A 23,131-nucleotide genomic window follows, 5' to 3' on the forward strand; every position below is an offset into this window, starting at 1 on the left:
GATCCGGATTTGAGCATTCCGGCTGCTGACATGGGGGCGGCACACCTCTGTATACAGCCTCGTTATGCAGTACATGCTCCAGCCTCTATACACAGCCTCCATTTGCAGTATAGGCCTCAGCCTCTGTATACAGCCTCCATATACTTTTCATGCTCCTCAGCCTCTGTATTCAGCCTCCATATGCTGTACATGCCTCAACCTCAGTATACAGCCTACATGTGCAGTACATGCTCCAGCCTCTGCACACAGCCTCCATATGCAGTACAGGCCTCAGCCTCTGTATACAGCCGCCATATGCAATACATGCCTCATCCTCAGTATACAGCCTCCATATTCAGTACATGCTTCAGCCTCTGTATACAGCCTCCATATGCAGTACATGCCTCAGCCTCAGTACACAGCCTCCATATGCAGTACAGGCCTCAGTACACAGCCTCCATATGCAGTACATGCTCCTGAGTCTCTGTACATAGCCTCCATATGCAGTACATGCATCAGCCTCAGTACATAGCCTCCATATGCAGTACAGGCCTCAGCCTCTGTATTCAGCCTCCATATGCAGTACATGCATCAGCCTCTGTATACAGCCTCCATATGCAGTACAGGCTCCAGCCTCTGTAAGCAGCCTCCATATGCAGTACATGCCTCAGCCTCTGTATTCAGCCTCCACATGCAGTACATGCCTCAGCCTCTGTATACAGCATCCATATGCAGTACATGCATCAGCCTCTGTATACAGCCTCTATATGCAATACATGCCTCAGCCTCTATATGCAGTACATGCCTCAGCCTCTGTATACAGCCTCTATATGCAGTACATGCCTCAGCCTCTGTATACAGGTTCCATATGCAGTACATGCTTCAGCCTCTGTATACAGCCTCTATATGCAGTACATGCCTGAGCCTCTGTATACAGCCTCTATATGCAGTACATGCCTCAGCCTCTGTATACAGGTTCCATATGCAGTACATGCCTCAGCCTCTGTATACAGCCTCTATATGCGGTACATGCATCAGCCTCTGTATACAGCCTCTATATGCAGTACATGCCTGAGCCTCTGTATACAGCCTCTATATGCAGTACATGCCTCAGCCTCTGTATACAGCCTCTATATGCAGTACATGCCTGAGCCTCTGTATACAGCCTCTATATGCAGTACATGCCTCAGCCTCTGTATACAGCCTCTATATGCAGTACATGCCTCAGCCTCTGTATACAGGTTCCATATGCAGTACATGCCTCAGCCTCTGTATACAGCCTCTATATGCAGTACATGCCTCAGCCTTAGTACACAGCCTCCATATAACATGTACCTCATCCTGTCTCCTCAGGTCTGATGATTACTACGACTACCGTTATCATGATAGGATTATACAGAAGACAGCAATTACAATATACAGCATTGTTTTTGCTCTCGGGATTATCGGTAATGGATTGGTCATCTGGATTGCCGGATTCAGGATGAAGAACACAGTCAGTGCCGTGTGGTTCCTCCACCTGGCCATCGCGGACTTCCTGTGCTGCGCGTCTCTGCCGCTGAGAATTCATGAGTGGGCTGCAGTTTTCTCCTCTCCCCCGGATTCTGCATATTGCATAGTGAACATGTTCCTGTTTAATATAAACATGACCTCCAGTGTTCTCCTCCTGACGGCCATGAGTATTGACCGCTGGGTGTCCGTCATGTGGCCATTCTGGGCCAAAGTCCATAGAACCTGTAATGTGGTGAGAATCTCTGCAGCGATCATCTGGGGGCTGAGCCTCATTGTAGCGGCTGTACTGTATTACGTGTATAGATACCATGTAGGTGATGTAAATGAATGGTGTCCACTTTACTATTTTCCTCTATATTATGATCTAGAGTTACGTCACATCATGAAGCTGATCAGATTAGTTATAATGTGTGTGATCCCTTTTCTCATCATCGTCACCTCTTATGTCACCATTTTCTACAAGATTAGAAAAAGTAAGAGATCCCAGAGATCTCAGAGATCCTCCAGGATCATCACCGCTGTTATATCGTGTTTCTTCATCTGCTGGTTTCCATATTACATCTGGTCACTGACACCCTGGTATTATTCTATACCTTCCCTTCTGTCCCCTTTTCTACACTTGATTGTTATCACCCTGGCTTGTCTTAACAGCTGCATGAATCCAATCATTTATGTATTTATGGGACCGGGTTTCCGACAAGGTTTCTTCAGATCCGTCCCCGCCAGGGTAGAAAGAGCCTTAAGAGAACATCCTAATGACCTGTGCAGAGAAGATACAGGAAATTCTCGCACTACTGATGTGTAATATATATTCCTGTTATCTCCTGTATGTGACATCTATTAACCCCTTGGAGTCTCGGCCATTTTTCATTCTATCCACTTTCCTTCCTCCCATCATTCATGAATCATGACATTTTATTTTCCCGTCCTCACAACCTAATGAGGGATTGTATTTTGCAGAATGATCTCTAATTTTGAGAGTCATCCTTCATTTTACCACATAATGTGCTGAAAATGGGTGAAAATAATTCTTAATTGAAATGGTAAAAAAAAACTGACAAAAAAACTAAAATTAATAAATCTATATTATAAAGAAAATTAAAATCCCAGGAAAACAACATAGAAAAAAGTGGTGTGTAATTTCTACAGCAGGGTGACTTGTGGGGCACAGAATAGTGGGGGCAGCAGCAAGTGATGGCTGTATAGATCAGGGCATGAGTAATCTAGAGCTGTTAGAAGGACATGGATCTTGCCCTACACTTTTACCCCGCCTAACCATGAAGGTGATATCACCCTAATTTATACGGCGCCCCCGTTCCTCGGCGGTTGACCATGTTACTCCTTACTCTGCCACTAGGTATTTGCCCGCCACCAAACCTCATAAAGTGTAAGTGCAAAAGCAGTCATGTCGACACATTCAGAGACTATAAATAAATATAGCTGCCTCTTACATCTGTGTATACATGCAAAAACGACTTGTTCATCACTCTCTGATGACTGCTCAGACCCAAAACCCAAACAAATGTCCCACGTAATAACCACACTACACATGTGTAACTTCAACCATAACTTTACTGGAGAGGTAGGTAAACAACACTCTTCTTTTTTGTAGATGGGGCCGGTCACGGTTCATAACATAAGGCCACCGGCCTGGTAAAACCTTTAGTGATGAAGCATTGTGCTCCGACCGACCTCCCGGTGCACGGATGTCTTCGTGTTTAGCCTGTAAACCGTCGTGACTTGGTAAGGCACATTTTACAGTAAACAATTAAATACAGGGGGAGGGAGGGTGGGAGATGAGCTCCGGGTCTCGCGAGGAGGAGAGGCCAGAACAGGAAAAGGCAGGAGAATTTAAGGAGCCAGGAGTGGGAGGGGGAAAGGCGCATCCTACAGGGGAGGAAACAATGGGGTTATTATGTGGGATGGAATTAACCATTCGGTAACTCACACATGGCACAGCAGTCTGGAGGCACGCAGGTGAGAAAACGCGGAGTGCCCCGTATTCTACCATCAGTCGCAGGATTTGAAACATAGGTGTTACGCTCACCGAGGAGCGGCGAGCGTCCGGAGGTGGACTCACTGGACCGTGCCCCGGACTCCCCTGAGAAGGCAACCAGCAGCGAACCCCTATACAGGGACTGTGCGGTGCCTCCCCAGAAGGCCTAGAAGCACGGCAGCCAGGAACCGGTGGTAGGAGTCTCTGTACGGCCAGGCGTAGCTCGGGTATGATGTCCGCAGCAGGAAGAACACGGGTGTGGCACCGGAGATGGTCACAGTAGGTGGCACGGTGACGGCCACTGCGGGTATGGCCGGTGACGGCCACTGCGGGTATGGCCGGTGACGGCCACTGCGGGTATGGCCGGTGACGGCCACTGCGGGTATGGCCGGTGACGGCCACTGCGGGTATGGCCGGTGACGGCCACTGCGGGTATGGCCGGTGACGGCCACAGCCGGTATGGCCGGTGACGGCCACTGCGGGTATGGCCGGTGACGGCCACAGCCGGAAGGTACAGATGGTACTACCGTGAGATAGAGTATTAGTAACAGGCAGGTAACACACAGCTAACAGTAGTACAAAGGGGCCTGACCACTAGCAGGGCTCTAGTAGAAGCATTGCTCGGGCGCCTGCTGCCGGGGGAGGTGAACCTAAATAGTCTTTAGGTAACAGGTGGCCTCTGAGGTCACTTCCAGAAAATGAGGCACTGCTGCTTTAAGAAAGGGGGCGTGGCCTCGCACGCAGCCTAGAGTTGCTCACTGCAGAATTGTGTGTGGAGGAAGAGACTGCAGCAGCTCCAGGAAGAGGGCACCTGACCCGGGAGTGAGCAGAGCCATGGGACTGGTAAGAGGAAGCACGTCGCTGCTGGGGGCTGGGACCAGGAGTGCACGTGGGGGCCATGCTGGGACTGGGTAGATGTGAGGGAGAGCGCCCCCCTTGGGATCTGGCGGAACCAGGCGCTACAGTAGGTTCAAGAGGAAAGGTTACCCAACGGGTATGACTGAACTAGCAAAAGGCAGAAGTCTTGGAGCTGAAGTGGAGAGTAGGCTCAGGGGAACCTGTAGTGGACCGGGGCAGGGTAGTGGCCCGCCGGTAGTGTGCACGGGACCCCGGACTTGTGCAAAGAGAGGACTTCCCCCGTCCGAAACAGAGAAGGTGACTCTTAGCTGGAGTGCAGGACAGAGAGAGGGCCCTGCTTCTTGTACCGGGTGTGGGATCCGAACACCCCATACCAAAGGCCTACTGACACCGGCAATTTCTGGTTAAGTACTGGACTCTGTTTCCTGACCCTCCACATCAATACAGGCTCATCCAACACCAGGACAACTGAGCTGTGAGTGTACTATTCCCTGCAATCCCTGCCACCACCACAACTCCCACAGGGCCCCGAGGCAACCATCCCTACCCACGGAGGGGTTAACATCCAGCTGCCGTTACTCCACCCCCGGGGATCCCTATACTAGCAGCGGTGGTGTCCCACTTCACCACACACCGTGGGTGGTGTCACAGACATTTTATCACTAACCCCATAAAAATACGTCCCAACCCTTGAGCCCCCCACCAGAAGGTCTGGATCCGAGCAGCGCCGGCTGCTGGCATGGGGGCGGCACAGGATCACATGGATCTGATGTCTGTCATGGATGCACAGGGTCATGTGATGACTCCTGTAGCTCACATGTCTCAGGTCCTGTAAGAAACAGCCGAGTACTGGCTGTTACAAGAGATGATCATTTCTCCCAGTCTGAGCGGTGCTGCTCTGATCAGGAGAAATGAATGAGAGATCAGACAGCTGATCCTTATAGTCCCCTAGGGCATCTTGTAAAATAAAAAAAAAAGTTTAAAAAACAAGTTTTGAAAAATTAATAAAACCTAAAAGTTCAAATCCCCCTCCATTCGCCCCATTGAAAATTAAAGGATTTAAAAAATAAAATATATATGTCGCGGACGGGGAGGACGCCGTCGCTGTTGCGCTCTCGCTAACGCTCAGGTCTGGCGCTGCTGCGATGGCTGCTCAGTGGCTCGAATGGTGGGCCGGATCCGGGGACTTGAGCGGCGCTCCTCGCGAGTGAAAGGGATGGTTGGTTTGGGGAATTTAGTCGTGACGCCACCCACGGGTCGTGGTGAAGATGGGCACCACCGCTGCTGGTGACGGGAATCCCGGGAGCGATGGTAGGGAGCAGCTGGGATGTTGTTTTCCCCCTCCGTGGGTAGGAGTCGGTGGTCCCGGGGCCCGATGGTGAGACGGTGAGGCAGGGTTGGTGAGGTGAGGTGCAGGGTCGCAGGGACAGCGTGGCGCGGTGCCGGATGGCACAGGTGTACTCACTCAGCAAGAAAGGTACAAAGTCCTCGGTAAACCAAACGGCTGGATGGACGGGTCCCGCAGCCAGCTGCAGTGTCTCTCCCCGGACAGGTGATGGCGGCTGTCTTTCCCTGCACCTTGATGTTCTCTTTCTGACTACTATGGATTCCCAACGGTAGTCCGCTCCCCGGTGTATGGTTACCGGAGGAGCCCGTTTGCCCACAGACGCTGGCCCTTGGGTCTCTAGCCTTAGGCGGTAGCTGTATACCCTCACGGTGTGGGCAGTTGCCTTCAATCGGGACTTTTGCTGTTATGAAACCCCTGGGCGGCTCCAAGCCTGGGTCGGGGTCCGATGGCCCTGCCTGTGTGTGCTGGCTTCACTTCGCTCCCCAGTCGGTACCAGCGGGCCGTCGCCCGTCCCCGGTCCTATGGTTCCGTGTTGCTCCACCACTCCTGCAGACGGCCACCACCGTCTGCCAACCTTGCTGTCGTGCCTGGGCCACTACCCAGACCCCAGAGTCTCAGCTCCTCTCACTTCACTACTCAAACTGAAACTGTTGTTTTTCCCGCCTCCAGGCCTGTGAACTCCTCGGTGGGTGGAGCCAACCGCTTAGCTCCGCCCCACCTGGTGTGGACATCAGTCACTGGAGGGAGGCAACAAGGGTTTTTGTTTGGCTGTTGTCCCTGTCTGATGGGGGTGGGGTGTTTGTGTGTTATCTGTGACGACCTGGCTAGGCCAGGGCGCCACATATACACATATTTGATATTGCCACGTTCCGAAATGCCCGATCTATCAAAATATAAAATCAGTTAATCTGATCGATCAACAGCGTAGCAGCAAACAAATTCCAAACGCCAGATTCTGTGCAAAATGCAATAACAGGTGACCAAAACGTAGCATTGGAGCAAAAATAGGATCATTAAAAATGTCAGCCCGAGACGCACAAAATAAGCCATCACTGAGCCATAAATCCCAAAAAAGGAGAACGCTACAGGTCGCGAAAAATGGCGCAAAACGTACACCACTTTTTTTTGGACAAACTTCTGATTTTTTTTTAACCCCTTAGATAAAAGTAAACGTATTCATGTTTGATGTATACAAACTCATACCGACCTCAGGCATCACACCCACACATTCGTTTTACCATATAGTGAACACAGTGAATAAAATATCTCAAAAACCATAGGGCAATCGCACTTTTTTTGCAATTTTTCCGCATTTGGATTTTTTTTGCCCTTTTCCAGTACACTGTGTGGTAAAACTCATGGTTTCATTTAAAAGTAAAGATCGTTCTGCAAAAAATGAGCCCTCATATGACCAGATTGACTGAAAAATAAAAAAGTGATGTCTCTCGGAAAAAGAATGCCAAAAAAAACCCCAAAAAGCGCAAAAATGGTCGTGAAGGGATTAAGTAGGCACATGACAGCAGGAACAGGGCTGAATTGTTGATATCACATCAAAAAAAGGAGTCAAAAACAATTACCCGCTTGATTGGGACATATGACGATCATAATTAACAAGTCATGAGCATTTTGAGACGTTATTGGGGTGTTTTAAGATCCCTGATATTATCTGATCCCTGATATTGGACCCTGATATTTGCGAATCTCTCTCTTCACATCCGAGTGTAACATATAGAAGAGGCAAATCCATCCGCAATAGTGTCGTTCACAGCCATTGTGTCCCCCCTAGGCCCACAGGGACTTGTCTTTATCAGAAGCCTCATGGTACTTTCAGATGTGGTTCATGTTCTTTCTGTGCAGACATCAACCAATGTGTTAGATTTGATACAGGCAGATTTTTTACCATCTAAAGCGGGCTTTACACGCTGCGACATCGCTAATGCGGAATCGTTGGGGTCACGGAATTTGTGACGCACATCCGGCCGCATTAGCGATGCCGTTGCGTGTGACACCGATAAGCGATTTTGCATCGTTGCAAAAACGTGCAAAATCGCTAATCAGCGACATGGGGGTCCATTCTCAATTATCGTTACTGCAGCAGTAACGAAGTTGTTCCTCGTTCCTGCGGCAGCACACATCGCTGTGTGTGACACCGCAGGAACGAGGAACCTCTCCTTACCTGCCTCCCGGCCGCTATGAGGAAGGAAGGAGGTGGGCGGGATGTTACGTCCCGCTCATCTCCGCCCCTCCGCTGCTATTGGGCGGCGGTTCAGTGACGCTTCAGTGACGTCGCTGTGACGCCGCACAGACCGCCCCCTTAGAAAGGAGGCGGTTTGCCGGTCACAGCGACGTCACCGGACAGGTAAGTATGTGTGACGGCTGTTGTGCGGCACGGGCAGCGATTTGCCCGTGTCGCGCAACAGATGGGGGCGGGTACCCACACTAGCGATATCGGGACCGATATCGCAGTGTGTAAAGTAGCCTTTAGGGTTCGCTAATTGTAGGACGGAGGGGGTGGTGTATGTTTGTACATGTAGCTGCCCCCTCAGTTATGTGGGGAAAAACAAGACAACTAAAAGTCCGAATTGGCGAACACCTTGGGGACATTGCAGATAAGCGTGATACCCCACTGGCCGCCATGTCAGAAATGAGCACAGAGGTGATACGAAAGGTAATAGAAGTCATCCCGAAACCAATAAGATGGGGAGATTGGGATAAACGAATTTTACAGCAGGAAACTAGATGGATATTCCGGCGGGATACCGTCAGCCCGAAGGGTTTAAATGATCTCCTTAGTTTCACAGTTTTATATAAAAATGTGATCCTGTACTCCGCTTGTCATTACACGTACTGGTCCATAAGGGGCGTGCTTTCCCAGCCTTGATGTTTCGGCTACTTTAGCCACATCTTGATATATCTTTTTATTATTGTGGAACCAGCGGGTTACCATATTTACCTCATGTATAATCATTCGTGTATATACCTGCAATTCCTGTTTGATACGCCAATGAAAATGCTGGGCTACATTTATAGGACTTAATTAGGTAATTCTGTATACATTAATAGACCACATTGTGGATAACATACGTATTAGGTCATATTTTGGGTGACATATTGGCTAATGAATTAGGGCTGTATTTACCTTTTAGGGCATATCTCAGTATTTTCACCATAATGCGCTGGTGTTATTTTATCTTGATGGGAATTTTTCACTCTCGTATTCATGTATATTATAGTCTCCATGTCCGCTTTAGGGTTATTAATAATATCACTTTAGCCCTAGGGCAACATGGGGTTATTTATTCCTTTGTTCCCGGTACCCAGGGAACAGCTTGTTAGTCCTCCTTCCTCCGGGTGCAGCGCAGGTTGTGTTCCATCCGGGGCATGCGTGGTATATGCTAGTTGTATTGATAAAGCCTTTTGTTCCAATTTCCTTCAGGTGCAGCGCAGGTTGCGCTCCATCCGGCGCATGCGCAGTATATGCTAGTTGTATTGATAAAGCCTTTGGTTCCAATTTCCTTCAGGTGCAGCGCAGGTTGCGTTCCATCTGGCGCATGCGCGGTATATCTTAATAGTATTATAACTTTGCACCTGACTGTAGCCATTTGCTACTGGACATTTTCTGATCTTATCTTTGGCCCATCACCCTGCACTGGATGAGCCTGTAATATCCTATGGGTTATCTTTATCATGGAGCGGTGTTATTGCTATTGCGCATGCGCGAGGCATTCCGATATGTGGAACGCATTTGCGCCAACCTTTTAACAGTGACAGTGCAGACCGGGGGGAGCGGGGTGTAGAGTTGCCCTGCACTTCCTGACCCCCAGCAATGTCAGTGTAAAACAGGCTGGTGGGGTGTGGGGCATGGCCCTGCATTTTAAGCCAGAGACCTTCAGGTCACCAGAGGTCATACTGTGGGAACCTGAGTATGACCTCCAGTGAACTGAGTGACGTCACTGCTGCCAGCTGGATTCGCCTTCTCAGTGTTTCCCGGAGCCTGGAGAGATCGGACATGTTTTAGGTCTCTCCAGGCTCAAATGTAGCAGAGCCAGGACCATTGTGGGATGTTATATGGATTACAGCAGAATGTCAAGGGTCTTTTTGGGGTTAATAAAGAGGGTGCTGTATTTTATTTAGAGAAAAAAAAATTTGTGTGTTTATTATTTTTTTTTTACTTATAGGATTAGTGATGGGGATCTCAGACATCTACTCATTACTAATTTTGGGGTTAATGACAGCTGTGCGCTGTCATTAACCCCTGATATTACCCCAATTGATATAACAACAGGGCAATCGAGAAGAGCTGGGTAAAGCGCCGGGATTGTCGCATTTGATGGATACGACCATTTCGGGGTGTTTGCAGGCTGCCTGCTATTTTTAGGCTGGGGGAATTCCCAATAACCATGGGTCTCCCCAGCCTGAGAATACCAGCCCCCAGCTGCTGGGGTTTATCATGACTGGGTATCAAAATTGGGGGGGACAACACACAGTTTTTAAAATTATTTATTTATTTATTTAAATAATTAAAAAAAAAGTTGCATGCAGTTCCTCCTATTTTGATACACAGCCAATATAGTGGGGGCTGCAGCCTGTAGCCATATGCTTTATCTGTGCTGGGTACCATTATATCGGGAGACCCTACGCCAAATATTTTATTTATTTATTTTTACTGTAACATACAGACCTGATTGGTTTCAGGTAGACACTGTCACACAGGCTGGGGGCGCGTCTGACTGCAACCAATCACAAACTCTAGGACGGCCGGTGGGTGGGAAAAGCAGTGCATATGGATGAGTAATAATGAGTGGCCCAGGAAGTGAAGGAGAGGCCGCGGGAGCAGTGTACAGCCGGACCAGAGCCTTGGTAAGTATGAAGTGCTTGCATAATTCTTATTTTCATTATTTTTCCTTTTTTTTTTAATTCCCCGAGTTGCCGGATCCATATCAACACCCGGGATACCGGGCCCGGGTCTGGCACTCGGGTAAGTCTGAAATTGCGCGGATCTGGACTTTTTACAGTCAGGAGCCGCCCGTCACAACTGAGAAGTATTTGCTGATATAGAAGTTACAGGAGTAAATGTGCGACGTATTTGACTCTGCTCCAATAATAACAATGTTATACCACAAAAAGAGGAATAATAATGGTCTCTCGCATTGTAGTAATGTGGCATTGTAATGTCTCTCTGGATATTAATCTTAAGGCCGCTTTACACGCTACGACATCTCTAAAGCGATCTCGTTGGGGTCACGGAATTTGTGCCGCACATCCGGCCGCGTTAGCGATCTCGTTGTGTGTGACTCCTATGAGCGATTTTGAATCATCGCAAAAACGTTCAAAATTGCTCATCGGTGACATCCCCCGTCTTCCCAATTATCGTTGCTGATGCTTGGATGATGTAGTTTGTCGTTCCTGCAGCAGCACACATCGCTACGTGTGACACTGCAGGAACGAGGAACCTCACCTTACCTGCGGCCGCTGGCAATGAGGAAGGAAGGAGGTGGGCGGGAAATTACGTCCCACTCATCTCCGCCCCCCTCCGCTTCTTTTGGGCGGCCGCTTAGTGACGCCGCTGTGACGCCGAACGAACCGCCCCCTTAGAAAGGAAGCGGTTCTCCGGTCTCAGCAACGTTGCTAGGCAGGTAAGTATGTGTGACGGGTCCGCACGATTTTGTGCGCCACGGGCAACGATTTGCCTGTGTCGCACAAACAATGGGGGTGGGTACGCACGCTAGCGATATCAGTGACAATATTGCAGCGTGTAAAGTGGCCTTTATTCACACACAGTTGTGTTTCTTGTAGACGTAATATCATCTCAGACATTTATACATTATTCACAGGACGGGGGACCCCAAATTCCAGTGCAGATGTTAGTCGGACGTATCCTGCACCATGAGAATATGACATTACCTATATATGTTACATGCTTTTTTGTTCTCGTGTTATAATGTTCTACCAGATATAATCGGAAATGAATTTGATAAATTTAATAAATTGCATGAGGAAATGTATGAAATGTATCAATAACGTTCAATCATAAAATATTATAATGCAAAAATAAGAAAAATGATATTAAAGTTGGCGTTGTAACCACACAGTGTGACAATGTTTTTATTATATATATATATATATATATATATATATATATATATCTGTATATATATTACACAATTTCCATATTCCATTGCTTTTTGTTCATGAACAAACAGTAAGCTTTGATAAATCTGACAATGAATTGACTACATCATTTGCCTCTACATCTGAAGGTACTGTGGACACTTTTCCCCTCCTCAGTTGAAACACCATTCATTGTCACATGGTCTAAATCTTATAAAAACAAAAATAAAAATAAAAATACATACTATATGCAAAACAGGAATGGGTCTGTGACGCCCTGACAAAATCAGGGTGTCACAGATGACTGTATCCCTCAAGGGTGCAGGAATCACCTTCTCCTTGGAATTCCATCAGCAACAAGGGGTACTTCACAGAAAAGGACAAAAAGACCTAAAACAAGGTCTCCTCACTTGCTGTTGGAGGTAATATTACACACTGTGCAGGTGATGGAGGGACCTTCACAGGTTGGCGCTGCATGGCCATACACTAGTGGTATGGAGCTACTCATGGTTTTGGTGCTGCCGTTCCCTCTTGCAGGGAGTAGGGCAGACAGAGTTTGTGGCCTGGAAGTCACGTTACACTGGTTCCAGCTGAAAGAGCATAGAAAAGCAGTGTGAGTAGAGGACATGTTATCTCTCCTGGCTGTAGGAAGCGTCACTCCTCTGTGGAGACCATTATATGGAGAGTAACATGTCCCCTCAGCATGGACTCTCTCCTGGCTGTAGGAGATGTCACTCCTCTGTGGAGGCTATTATATGGAGAGAAACATGTCCCCTCAGCATGGACTCTCTCCTGGCTGTAGGAGGCTTCACTCCTCTGTGGAGGCCATTATATGGAGAGTAACATGTCCCCTCAGCATGGACTCTCTCCTGACTGTACGAGGCTTCTCTCCTCTGTGGAGGCCTTTATATGGTGAGTAACATGTCCCCTCAGCATGGACCCTCTCCTGGCTGTAGGAAGCGTCACTCCTCTGTGGAGGCCATTATATGGAGAGAAACATGTCCCCTCAGCATGGACTCTCTCCTGGCTGTAGGACGCTTCGCTCCTCTGTGGAGGCCATTATATGGAGAGTAACATGTCCCCTCAGCATGGACTCTCTCCTGGCTGTAGGAAGCGTCACTCCTCTGTGGAGACCATTATATGGAGAGTAACATGTCCCCTCAGCATGGACTCTCTCCTGGCTGTAGGAGGCTTCACTCCTCTGTGGAGGCCATTATATGGAGAGTAACATGTCCTCTCAGCATGGACTCTCTCCTGGCTGTAGGAGACGTCACTCCTCTGTGGAGGCTATTATATGGAGAGTAACATGTCCCCTCAGCATGGACCCTCTCCTGGCTGTAAGAAGCGTCACTCCTCTGTGGAGGCCATTATATGGAGAGTAACATGTCCCCTCAGCATGGACTCTCTCCTGGCTGTAGGAGGTGTCACTCCTCTGTGGAGGCCATTATATGGAGAGTAACATGTCCCCTCAGCATGGACCCTCTCCTGGCTGTAGGAAGCGTCACTCCTCTGTGGAGGCCATTATATGGAGAGTAACATGTCCTCTCAGCATGGACTCTCTCCTGACTGTAGGGAGCGTCACTCCTCTGTGGAGGCCATTATATGGAGAGTAACATGTCCCCTCAGCATGGACTCTCTCCTGGCTGTAGGAAGCGTCACTCCTCTGTGGAGGCCATTATATGGAGAGTAACATGTCCCCTCAGCATGGACTTTCTCCTGGCTGTAGGAGGCGTCACTCCTCTGTGGAAGCCATTATATGAAGAGTAACATGTCCCCTCAGCATGGACTCTCTCCTGACTGTAGGAGGTGTCACTCCTCTGTGGAGGCCATTATATGAAGAGTAACATGTCCCCTCAGCATGGACTCTCTCCTGACTGTAGGAGGTGTCACTCCTCTGTGGAGGCCATTATATGGAGAGTAACATGTCCCCTCAGCATGGACCCTCTCCTGGCTGTAGCAGGTGTCACTCCTCTGTGGAGGCCATTATATGGAGAGTAACATGTCCCCTCAGCATGGACTCTCTCCTGGCTGTAGGAAGCGTCACTCCTCTGTGGAGGCCATTATATGGAGAGTAACATGTCCCCTCAGCATGGACTTTCTCCTGGCTGTAGGAGGCGTCACTCCTCTGTGGAAGCCATTATATGAAGAGTAACATGTCCCCTCAGCATGGACTCTCTCCTGACTGTAGGAGGTGTCACTCCTCTGTGGAGGCCATTATATGAAGAGTAACATGTCCCCTCAGCATGGACTCTCTCCTGACTGTAGGAGGTGTCACTCCTCTGTGGAGGCCATTATATGGAGAGTAACATGTCCCCTCAGCATGGACCCTCTCCTGGCTGTAGCAGGTGTCACTCCTCTGTGGAGGCCATTATATGGAGAGTAACATGTCCCCTCAGCATGGGCTCTCTCCTGACTGTAGGAGGTGTCACTCCTCTGTGGAGGCCATTATATGAAGAGTAACATGTCCCCTCAGCATGGACTCTCTCCTGACTGTAGGAGGTGTCACTCCTCTGTGGAGGCCATTATATGGAGAGTAACATGTCCCCTCAGCATGGGCTCTCTCCTGACTGTAGGAGGTGTCACTCCTCTGTGGAGGCCATTATATGAAGAGTAACATGTCCCCTCAGCATGGACTCTCTCCTGACTGTAGGAGGTGTCACTCCTCTGTGGAGGCCATTATATGGAGACTTGGAGAGTAACATGTCCCCTCAGCATGGACCCTCTCCTGGCTGTAGCAGGTGTCACTCCTCTGTGGAGGCCATTATATGGAGAGTAACATGTCCCCTCAGCATGGACTCTCTCCTGACTGTAGGAGGTGTCACTCCTCTGTGGAGGCCATTATATGGAGAGTAACATGTCCCCTCAGCATGGACCCTCTCCTGGCTGTAGCAGGTGTCACTCCTCTGTGGAGGCCATTATATGGACAGTAACATGTCCCCTCAGCATGGACTCTCTCCTGACTAGACTGGACCAGACTGGTTTGCTCCAGTTTACAGGAAGTGTCAGCCCTGAGGTGGAGGCTCCTCCCGGCCGTTTCTATGGCAGCTTGTGAGGAGACTGAATATGTAACTTTCATATGCAGACACTGACCAGCAGATGGCAGCACAGTACAATGCAGAATGTACATATATCAGTCCTCAGTGTACGGACATCACAGCACAACATGGAGGACACATTCCCTAACTCAGCGCACAGAGTAATCCTGGCACACTGGAACAGATCTCCTGCCACACGACAACTGCTTCACTCAGCAGCAGAACGGGTACCGGGTACCACAACTACTGAGCATCTAATCACACCATAAGTCACACTGACTCAGATACCGATGTACCGCCATATCATACTGTGGCACCCTGGACAAGCCAGGATGTCACAGGTACTGTAACAACACACCCCACACCCCGGTTAGGCACACCAGCCACACACACACACACAAATCCTTGTTACCTCCCTCCAGGGGCTGATGTCCACACCAGGTGGGGCGGAGCCAGGCGGTTGGCTCCTCCCACTGAGAAGTTCACAGTCCTGGAGGCGGGAAAAAAGGTCAGACAGATAGTGACGAGGAGTAGAGAGTGAGAGTCAGGGGAAGTGGTAGTGGAGGAACTGACTGGCCGTGTCCGTACGTGGCCCGAGCACAGAAACAGCAAGGTTGGCAGACGGTGTTGACCGTCTGCAGGAGAGGCAGATTGACGCACAACCGTAAGGACCGGGGACGGGTGGTGGCCCGCCGGTACCGGATCGGGGAGCGAAGAGAACCCAGCACCATCCGGCAGGGCCTACGGATCCCGACCAGGCTAGGAGTCGCCGTTAAACCGGTCAAATCCGTCAGCGACGGGAACCTCCGGGGTTTCCCAGCAATAAAGAACTGACTGAAGGCAACCGTCCAAACCGTGAGGGAGATAAAGCTACCGCCAGAGCTAGAGCTCCCAGGGCCAGAGCCTGCGAGCAACAAAAGGGGCTCCCTTAGCCAACACACCACTGGGGTGCGGGTTACCGGTGGGAAGCCATCGGGGCCGAGAACATAACACCGGTGCAGGGAGAGACCGTTACCGCCAACCGACCGAGAGTGACCGCCGCAGCCGTCTGTGGGACTCGTCCATCCAGCCGTTTGTTTTACAAGAGACTCCGTGTGCGTTACTGGCTGAGTAAGTACTGCGCTACCCCGCGACCCTGCACCTGGCCAGGCCCCGCAATCCACCAACCAGACAATAACTCCGGGCCCCGGGACTACCAAAATCCCCCTACCCACGGAGGGGAGAGAAACATCCCAGCTGCTCCCTGTCATCGCTCCCGGGATCCCCGTACAGAGCAGCGGTGGTGCCCCAACCTCACCACACACCGTGGGTGGTGTCACAAACCGACATCCCAAACCCCAACAAACCACCCTTTTCACTCACGGGCGAGGAGCGCCGCTCGAGTCCCCAGATCCGGCCCACCGCTCGAGCCACCGAGCTGCAGCAGCGCCGGACCCGAGCGTGGTGAGCGCAGCGTCCCCTCCCCGTCCGCGACAACTTGGCATCCCCGAACGGGATCCTACCGCTCTGCCGTCTGGTAGAGGTGCGCCTTGTGTCCCGCCGGAGGGTCTGGCCGAAAATTTTCAGTAGCCGCCATTTTGGGCGCGAAGAGTCCCCGCTCGAGCATCTTCCTGAGCAGCGGAGGCGCAAAAGCCGAAGCTCCGCCCCTGAAGAGGAGGTGCGGAAAGAGAACAAGGGGTCACGGATGGCGTCTGGCCGCATGTAGACCGTGGCTATAAAAGCAGGGACGCCAGGACTCTGCGGCCATCTTTTGGTTCCTGGAAGAGGCCGCTGCTAAGATGCTGAATCCGACCGACAACACCGTAGTCCCCGCGCCCGTGCCTGGCACCGCAGCATGGGTGGAAATCCGGACCGTCCAGCTAAGCAGCCGTCTGCAGGTCCGTGTGCAGCTCCTCCTGGAGGAGTGGGAGGCCGACATGGCGGACGTGGTGGCGGCTATACGGAGACGCGAGGTGGAGGAAGACCTGGAGGAGCGGGTAAGAGACCCACGCCCCTGTATTCCTGAGGGATCGGCCACTGCGGCTGAGGGGCCCGGCCTGCACCCGCTCACCCTACTGCCTCCCCCGCTACCCGCGTTAGTCGCTATCGCCCCGCCACTAGGCCCGCTACCCGCCCAACCGGTAGCGGTACCCAGCCCGTCCGCCCAAGCGAACCGACCTGCAGCAGAAGCCCGTCACCGTCCTGAACTGCTTTCCTGGAAGCTGTCAAAGCCGCGGCCCACTGATGAAAATGTACCGGAGACACCTGCAGTGATCGTACCAGGTTCCGTGCCCGCGCTCGGGACCGCGGCGTGGATGAAGGCCCGAGTAACTGAATCCAACCAACACCATCGGGATCAGATACGTCTCCTGATAGAGCAGTGGACCGCCGAGGTAGAAGCGCTGGTTGCGATTGCTCAGATGCATGAGATGGGGGCCGATGTGACAGAGCTGGTGAATGACCCATGCCTCCATGTCCCTCAGGGACTGGCCACTGCGGCTGGGAGTCCCGGTCCGCAATCGGCCCTCGTACCGTCTCTGCCATTACCCATGGGGCACATCAGTGGTGAACTGCCTGACCTGCTGTCCCATGCTGCCACGGTGGGGCCCGACGTGTTGAGTGCCGGGGGCCTGGGTGCGGCTGCAGCCGGTGGCAACTCCTATGGCGCAGAGGAGAAAAGGACCCCGGCCGTCCGCCTGGTCCTAGAGGGAGCGCCTGACCACAGGGGAGTTAGGAGAGATGGTTCCGGACCTGGTGCAGAGCCCGTCTCAGAGTCCGAGGAAGCGAGTGAGCGTCTTCGCTACGACGGTGGACCGGTGGTCTACTATAACCCGTGCCACGATGGAAATGGATAGCGGGCACCCCTCTCCCAACAGGCCTGTCACTGCATGTTTGAAATGTTAGTAGCAGAGGATGAGGCCACCTCCGCAGAAGAATCAGAGTGATGGCAGCGGTTCCCCGCTACAAGTTGTCCCCGTTGGGACCACCAGTACCGTTAAGTATGTAACCGAATGATAAGAAAGAGTAATCAACCGAGCTGTGACCAGATTAACACCGTGATTTAACCGGCCGTTGCCGGCAACTAGTCCCCGTTGGGACTTTCTACAACCGTTGCGTAAGGAACTACTTACGGACAAGCCCGAGAACTTGCAGGGTTTTTATATTTTTTTCTATTTTTCTACAGTTAACAAAAATAAAACCGGTGATGGACGAGCAGCCCGCGGACGGTCTGCGTTTAACCAAGGGGGAATGTGGCGCCCTGGACAAGCCAGGACGTCACAGGTACTGCAACAACACACCCCACACCCCGGTTAGGCACACCAGCCACACACACACACAAATCCTTGTTGCCTCCCTCCAGGGGCTGATGTCCACACCAGGTGGGGCGGAGCCAGGTGGTTGGCTCCTCCCACTGAGGAGTTCACAGTCCTGGAGGCGGGAAAGAAGGTCAGACAGATAGTGACGAGGAGTAGAGAGTGAGAGTCAGGGGAAGTGGTAGTGGAGGAACTGACTGGCCGTGTCCGTACGTGGCCCGGGCACAGAAACAGCAAGGTTGGCAGATGGTGGTGACCGTCTGCAGGAGAGGCAGATTGCCGCACAACCGTAAGGACCGGGGACGGGTGGTGGCCCGACGGTACCGGATCGGGGAGCGAAGAGAAGCCAGCACCATCCGGCAGGGCCTACGGCCCCCGACCAGGCTAGGAGTCGTCGTTAAACCGGTCAAATTCATCAGCGATGGGAACCTCCGGGGTTTCCCAGCAATAAAGACCCGACTGAAGGCAACCGTCCAAACCGTGAGGGAGATAAAGCTACCGCCAGAGCTAGAGCTCCCAGGGCCAGAGCCTGCGGGCAACAAAAGGGGCTCCCTTAGCCAACACACCGCTGGGGAGCGGGTTACCGGTGGGAAGCCATCGGGGCCGAGAACATAACACCGGTGCAGGGAGAGACCGTTACCGCCAACCGACCAGGAGTGACCGCCGCAGCCATCTGTGGGACTCGTCCATCCAGCCGTTTGTTTTACAAGAGACTCCGTGTGCGTTACTGTCTGAGTAAGTACCACCATGCCGTCTGGCACTGCGCTGCCCCGCGACCCTGCACCTGGCCAGGCCCCGCAATCCACCAACCAGACAATAACTCCGGGCCTCGGGACTACCAAAATCCCCCTACCCACGGAGGGGAGAGAAACATCCCAGCTTCTCCCTGTCATCGCTCCCGGGATCCCCGTACAGAGCAGCGGTGGTGCCCCAACCTCACCACACACCGTGGGTGGCGTCACGAACCGACATCCCAAACCCCAACAAACCACTTTTTTCACTCAAGGACAAGGAGCGCCGCTTGAGTCCCCGGATCCGGCCCACCACTCCAGCCACCGAGCAGCAGCAGCGTCGGACCTGAGCGTGGTGAGCGCAGCGTCCCCTCCCCGCCCGCCACAATACACTCCCATCACAGACGATAACCCAGCAAACAATATTATCCTGCAGTATTGTCAGTAACACTGTGACAGCTTCAGCCGTGGAGGAGACGGAGGACATTCTACAAAACCATCTCTGCAAAAGCAGCCGGTAACAGATCACTATACTTCTAACCTGGACAATTAAAGGGGATGTCCAGAAACATGGCTGATTCCTTCCAGATACAGCACATCTGTCCATGGGTTGTGTCTGGTCGTGTAGCTCAGCGGTATCAATGCTAACAGCACAGAGGTGCAATACCACAAACCACCTGTGGACAGATGGGGCGCTGTTTTGGATTAGGAGTGACTCGCCTGCCCCAGGGCCTTAGGTGACTCGGTGTCGGGCCGAGTAGTCCGGGGTAGTCAGCGGTGGTGGGGCCCGGCTCCGTGACCCTGGCGGAGTCAATTAAAGTGGCGGTATGGGGGAGATGATGATGTTTATATAAATATTCGTGACGCCACCTGTTGTAATTTGTGGCTATGGTGCCGCAGCTGCTGGGAGGGGCCTCCGGGGCTGGTGTTATGGCAGCTGAGGTGTTTCTTGCTCTCCACAGGTAGAGCGGATACCCCAGGGCAACCTTTGGTGCTTGGTAAAGTCTATGGTGTTGTAGGTGCAGGGCAGGATAAAGCAGACAACACAGGGCTTGCAGTTAAGATTTTTACTCACCGTTTCTGAGTCCAGGTGCTAGCAGAACCGGTGGCCCACGGTATGCTGGGATCCACTGTCAGGTGCCTCCGCCGATCCCGGGTAGTTCAGAGGTCAATACCGGGGCACCCTTCCTGTGTCTCCCTCTCCTGACTGTCTTCTTAGCCAGTTAGTTAGTAGTTTTTTCGTTTGTGAACCCTCCCCATACACACCTATTGCCAATCCACATCATATATATAGCCTGGGTCTCAGCGTCCCATACACGGTAAGTTTTTTAACTGCATGAGAGGACACACACAAGCTAGGGACCCCAACGTAGAGAAATACTTTGGCGTAGTGTTGGGGCTCTATTGCATTGATCAATTCAGTAGCTAAATTTCTCTTTATTCATATATTCATGGCAGTAATGCAGGTTCCATTTTTCACATTTCATTCTAACGTATAGCTATTGAATTTTTCATGTCAGTATTCACACAGCAGTTTCTGCTATTACATGTATTCCCCTTCCATAGTCACTGGTGTGCATACCTTATCTCCCCATAGTGATGTTTTTTAGGTTTTTTGCACCCAGTTCAGACATAGAATGGAGTTCCAAACGTTATTCCTTAATGTTAGTAGTTTTTTCGTTTGTGAACCCTCCCCATACACACCTATTGCCAATCCACATCATATATATAGCCTGGGTCTCAGCGTCCCATACACGGTAAGTTTTTTAACTGCATGAGAGGACACACACAAGCTAGGGACCCCAACGTAGAGAAATACTTTGGCGTAGTGTTGGGGCTCTATTGCATTGATCAATTCAGTAGCTAAATTTCTCTTTATTCATATATTCATGGCAGTAATGCAGGTTCCATTTTTCACATTTCATTCTAACGTATAGCTATTGAATTTTTCATGTCAGTATTCACACAGCAGTTTCTGCTATTACATGTATTCCCCTTCCATAGTCACTGGTGTGCATACCTTATCTCCCCATAGTGATGTTTTTTAGGTTTTTTGCACCCAGTTCAGACATAGAATGGAGTTCCAAACGTTATTCCTTAATGTTAGTAGTTTTTTCGTTTGTGAACCCTCCCCATACACACCTATTGCCAATCCACATCATATATATAGCCTGGGTCTCAGCGTCCCATACACGGTAAGTTTTTTAACTGCATGAGAGGACACACACAAGCTAGGGACCCCAACGTAGAGAAATACTTTGGCGTAGTGTTGGGGCTCTATTGCATTGATCAATTCAGTAGCTAAATTTCTCTTTATTCATATATTCATGGCAGTAATGCAGGTTCCATTTTTCACATTTCATTCTAACGTATAGCTATTGAATTTTTCATGTCAGTATTCACACAGCAGTTTCTGCTATTACATGTATTCCCCTTCCATAGTCACTGGTGTGCATACCTTATCTCCCCATAGTGATGTTTTTTAGGTTTTTTGCACCCAGTTCAGACATAGAATGGAGTTCCAAACGTTATTCCTTAATGTTAGTAGTTTTTTCGTTTGTGAACCCTCCCCATACACACCTATTGCCAATCCACATCATATATATAGCCTGGGTCTCAGCGTCCCATACACGGTAAGTTTTTTAACTGCATGAGAGGACACACACAAGCTAGGGACCCCAACGTAGAGAAATACTTTGGCGTAGTGTTGGGGCTCTATTGCATTGATCAATTCAGTAGCTAAATTTCTCTTTATTCATATATTCATGGCAGTAATGCAGGTTCCATTTTTCACATTTCATTCTAACGTATAGCTATTGAATTTTTCATGTCAGTATTCACACAGCAGTTTCTGCTATTACATGTATTCCCCTTCCATAGTCACTGGTGTGCATACCTTATCTCCCCATAGTGATGTTTTTTAGGTTTTTTGCACCCAGTTCAGACATAGAATGGAGTTCCAAACGTTATTCCTTAATGTTAGTAGTTTTTTCGTTTGTGAACCCTCCCCATACACACCTATTGCCAATCCACATCATATATATAGCCTGGGTCTCAGCGTCCCATACACGGTAAGTTTTTTAACTGCATGAGAGGACACACACAAGCTAGGGACCCCAACGTAGAGAAATACTTTGGCGTAGTGTTGGGGCTCTATTGCATTGATCAATTCAGTAGCTAAATTTCTCTTTATTCATATATTCATGGCAGTAATGCAGGTTCCATTTTTCACATTTCATTCTAACGTATAGCTATTGAATTTTTCATGTCAGTATTCACACAGCAGTTTCTGCTATTACATGTATTCCCCTTCCATAGTCACTGGTGTGCATACCTTATCTCCCCATAGTGATGTTTTTTAGGTTTTTTGCACCCAGTTCAGACATAGAATGGAGTTCCAAACGTTATTCCTTAATGTCTTCTTAGCCTTGACTCTATTAGTTGAACTGGTCTCGGCCTCCACCACAGGGCCTGTACAAAGGGGGCTAACCGTAGTTGTATCTTGCCCCCTTCACCGGGGGATCTGTGGTGGTTTGTGGCCCTGGGGCGCTTGCAACCACCCCAGGCCGTCGGTATTACTTTTGAGGAATTGTCTTTCTTCCCTCTGTCTGGGGACCATCCCTGAATGCAGCCAGATCCCTCCACCCGATCTTCCTGTGGAGTAGGCCACGAACTAATAAGCCCTTCCGTGGCCCTGGGATGCTTTTTTTTTTTGGGTGTCACCTGGACCTAGCTAGACTCCAGGATCTTCACCAGGATCCTCCTTCTGTCACTTTCTCTTCTCACTTTACTCCTCTCTCCTGAGGTATCTACCTGCTCCTCCTTATCCCTCTCACCAACGACTCTCTCCCTTGAACTTCCTAGTTCCCTTTTCTACTCACACTTTCTGACTCCTCCCACACACCCTCTGACTAGGCCCCACCCACACTATTGGGGACCAGGCATGGGACTTACGGAACCATGAATACATCTATGGGGGTTGCTGCCACTATCCCTGAACCAGTGTATGCCTACCAATTGGTGTGTACAAATTTAGTCTGTGGACCGGTAGGTGACCCCATTCTTACCCAGGAAGGGACATCACACCTCTGGCTGAGTTGCAATATCTCTGTGGCGATGGAAGCCTCAGGGGCACCACAGGAACAGATTGTTCACAATAAGAAAAAAAACAATTTAAGTATTAGAATTTCAGGCAGTGCAGATATGAGGAGGCTTCCAATGGCTTCCCAGAATTAATTGTTTAATTAAATATTTTTTTTATAGGCACA

The 23,131-nt window shown here is 50.4% G+C and overlaps 1 protein-coding gene across 2 annotated transcripts in view; it reads left to right on the forward strand.

Annotated features, from left to right (window-relative positions):
• The window catches only part of LOC142257263 (C5a anaphylatoxin chemotactic receptor 1-like), a 128,282-nt gene extending 116,510 nt beyond the window's left edge, over positions 1-11,772 (forward strand). For both annotated transcript variants that reach the window (XM_075329428.1, XM_075329429.1), the window contains one exon: positions 1,333-11,772. In XM_075329428.1, coding sequence (XP_075185543.1) covers positions 1,333-2,296 — 964 coding nt within the window. In that variant the 3' untranslated portion in view covers positions 2,297-11,772. The remainder of the gene's footprint in view (positions 1-1,332) is intronic.
• Positions 11,773-23,131: the final 11,359 nt, after the last annotated feature.

Source organism: Anomaloglossus baeobatrachus, chromosome 11 (genome assembly GCF_048569485.1).
Source record: "Anomaloglossus baeobatrachus isolate aAnoBae1 chromosome 11, aAnoBae1.hap1, whole genome shotgun sequence".
NCBI lineage: Eukaryota > Metazoa > Chordata > Amphibia > Anura > Aromobatidae > Anomaloglossus > Anomaloglossus baeobatrachus.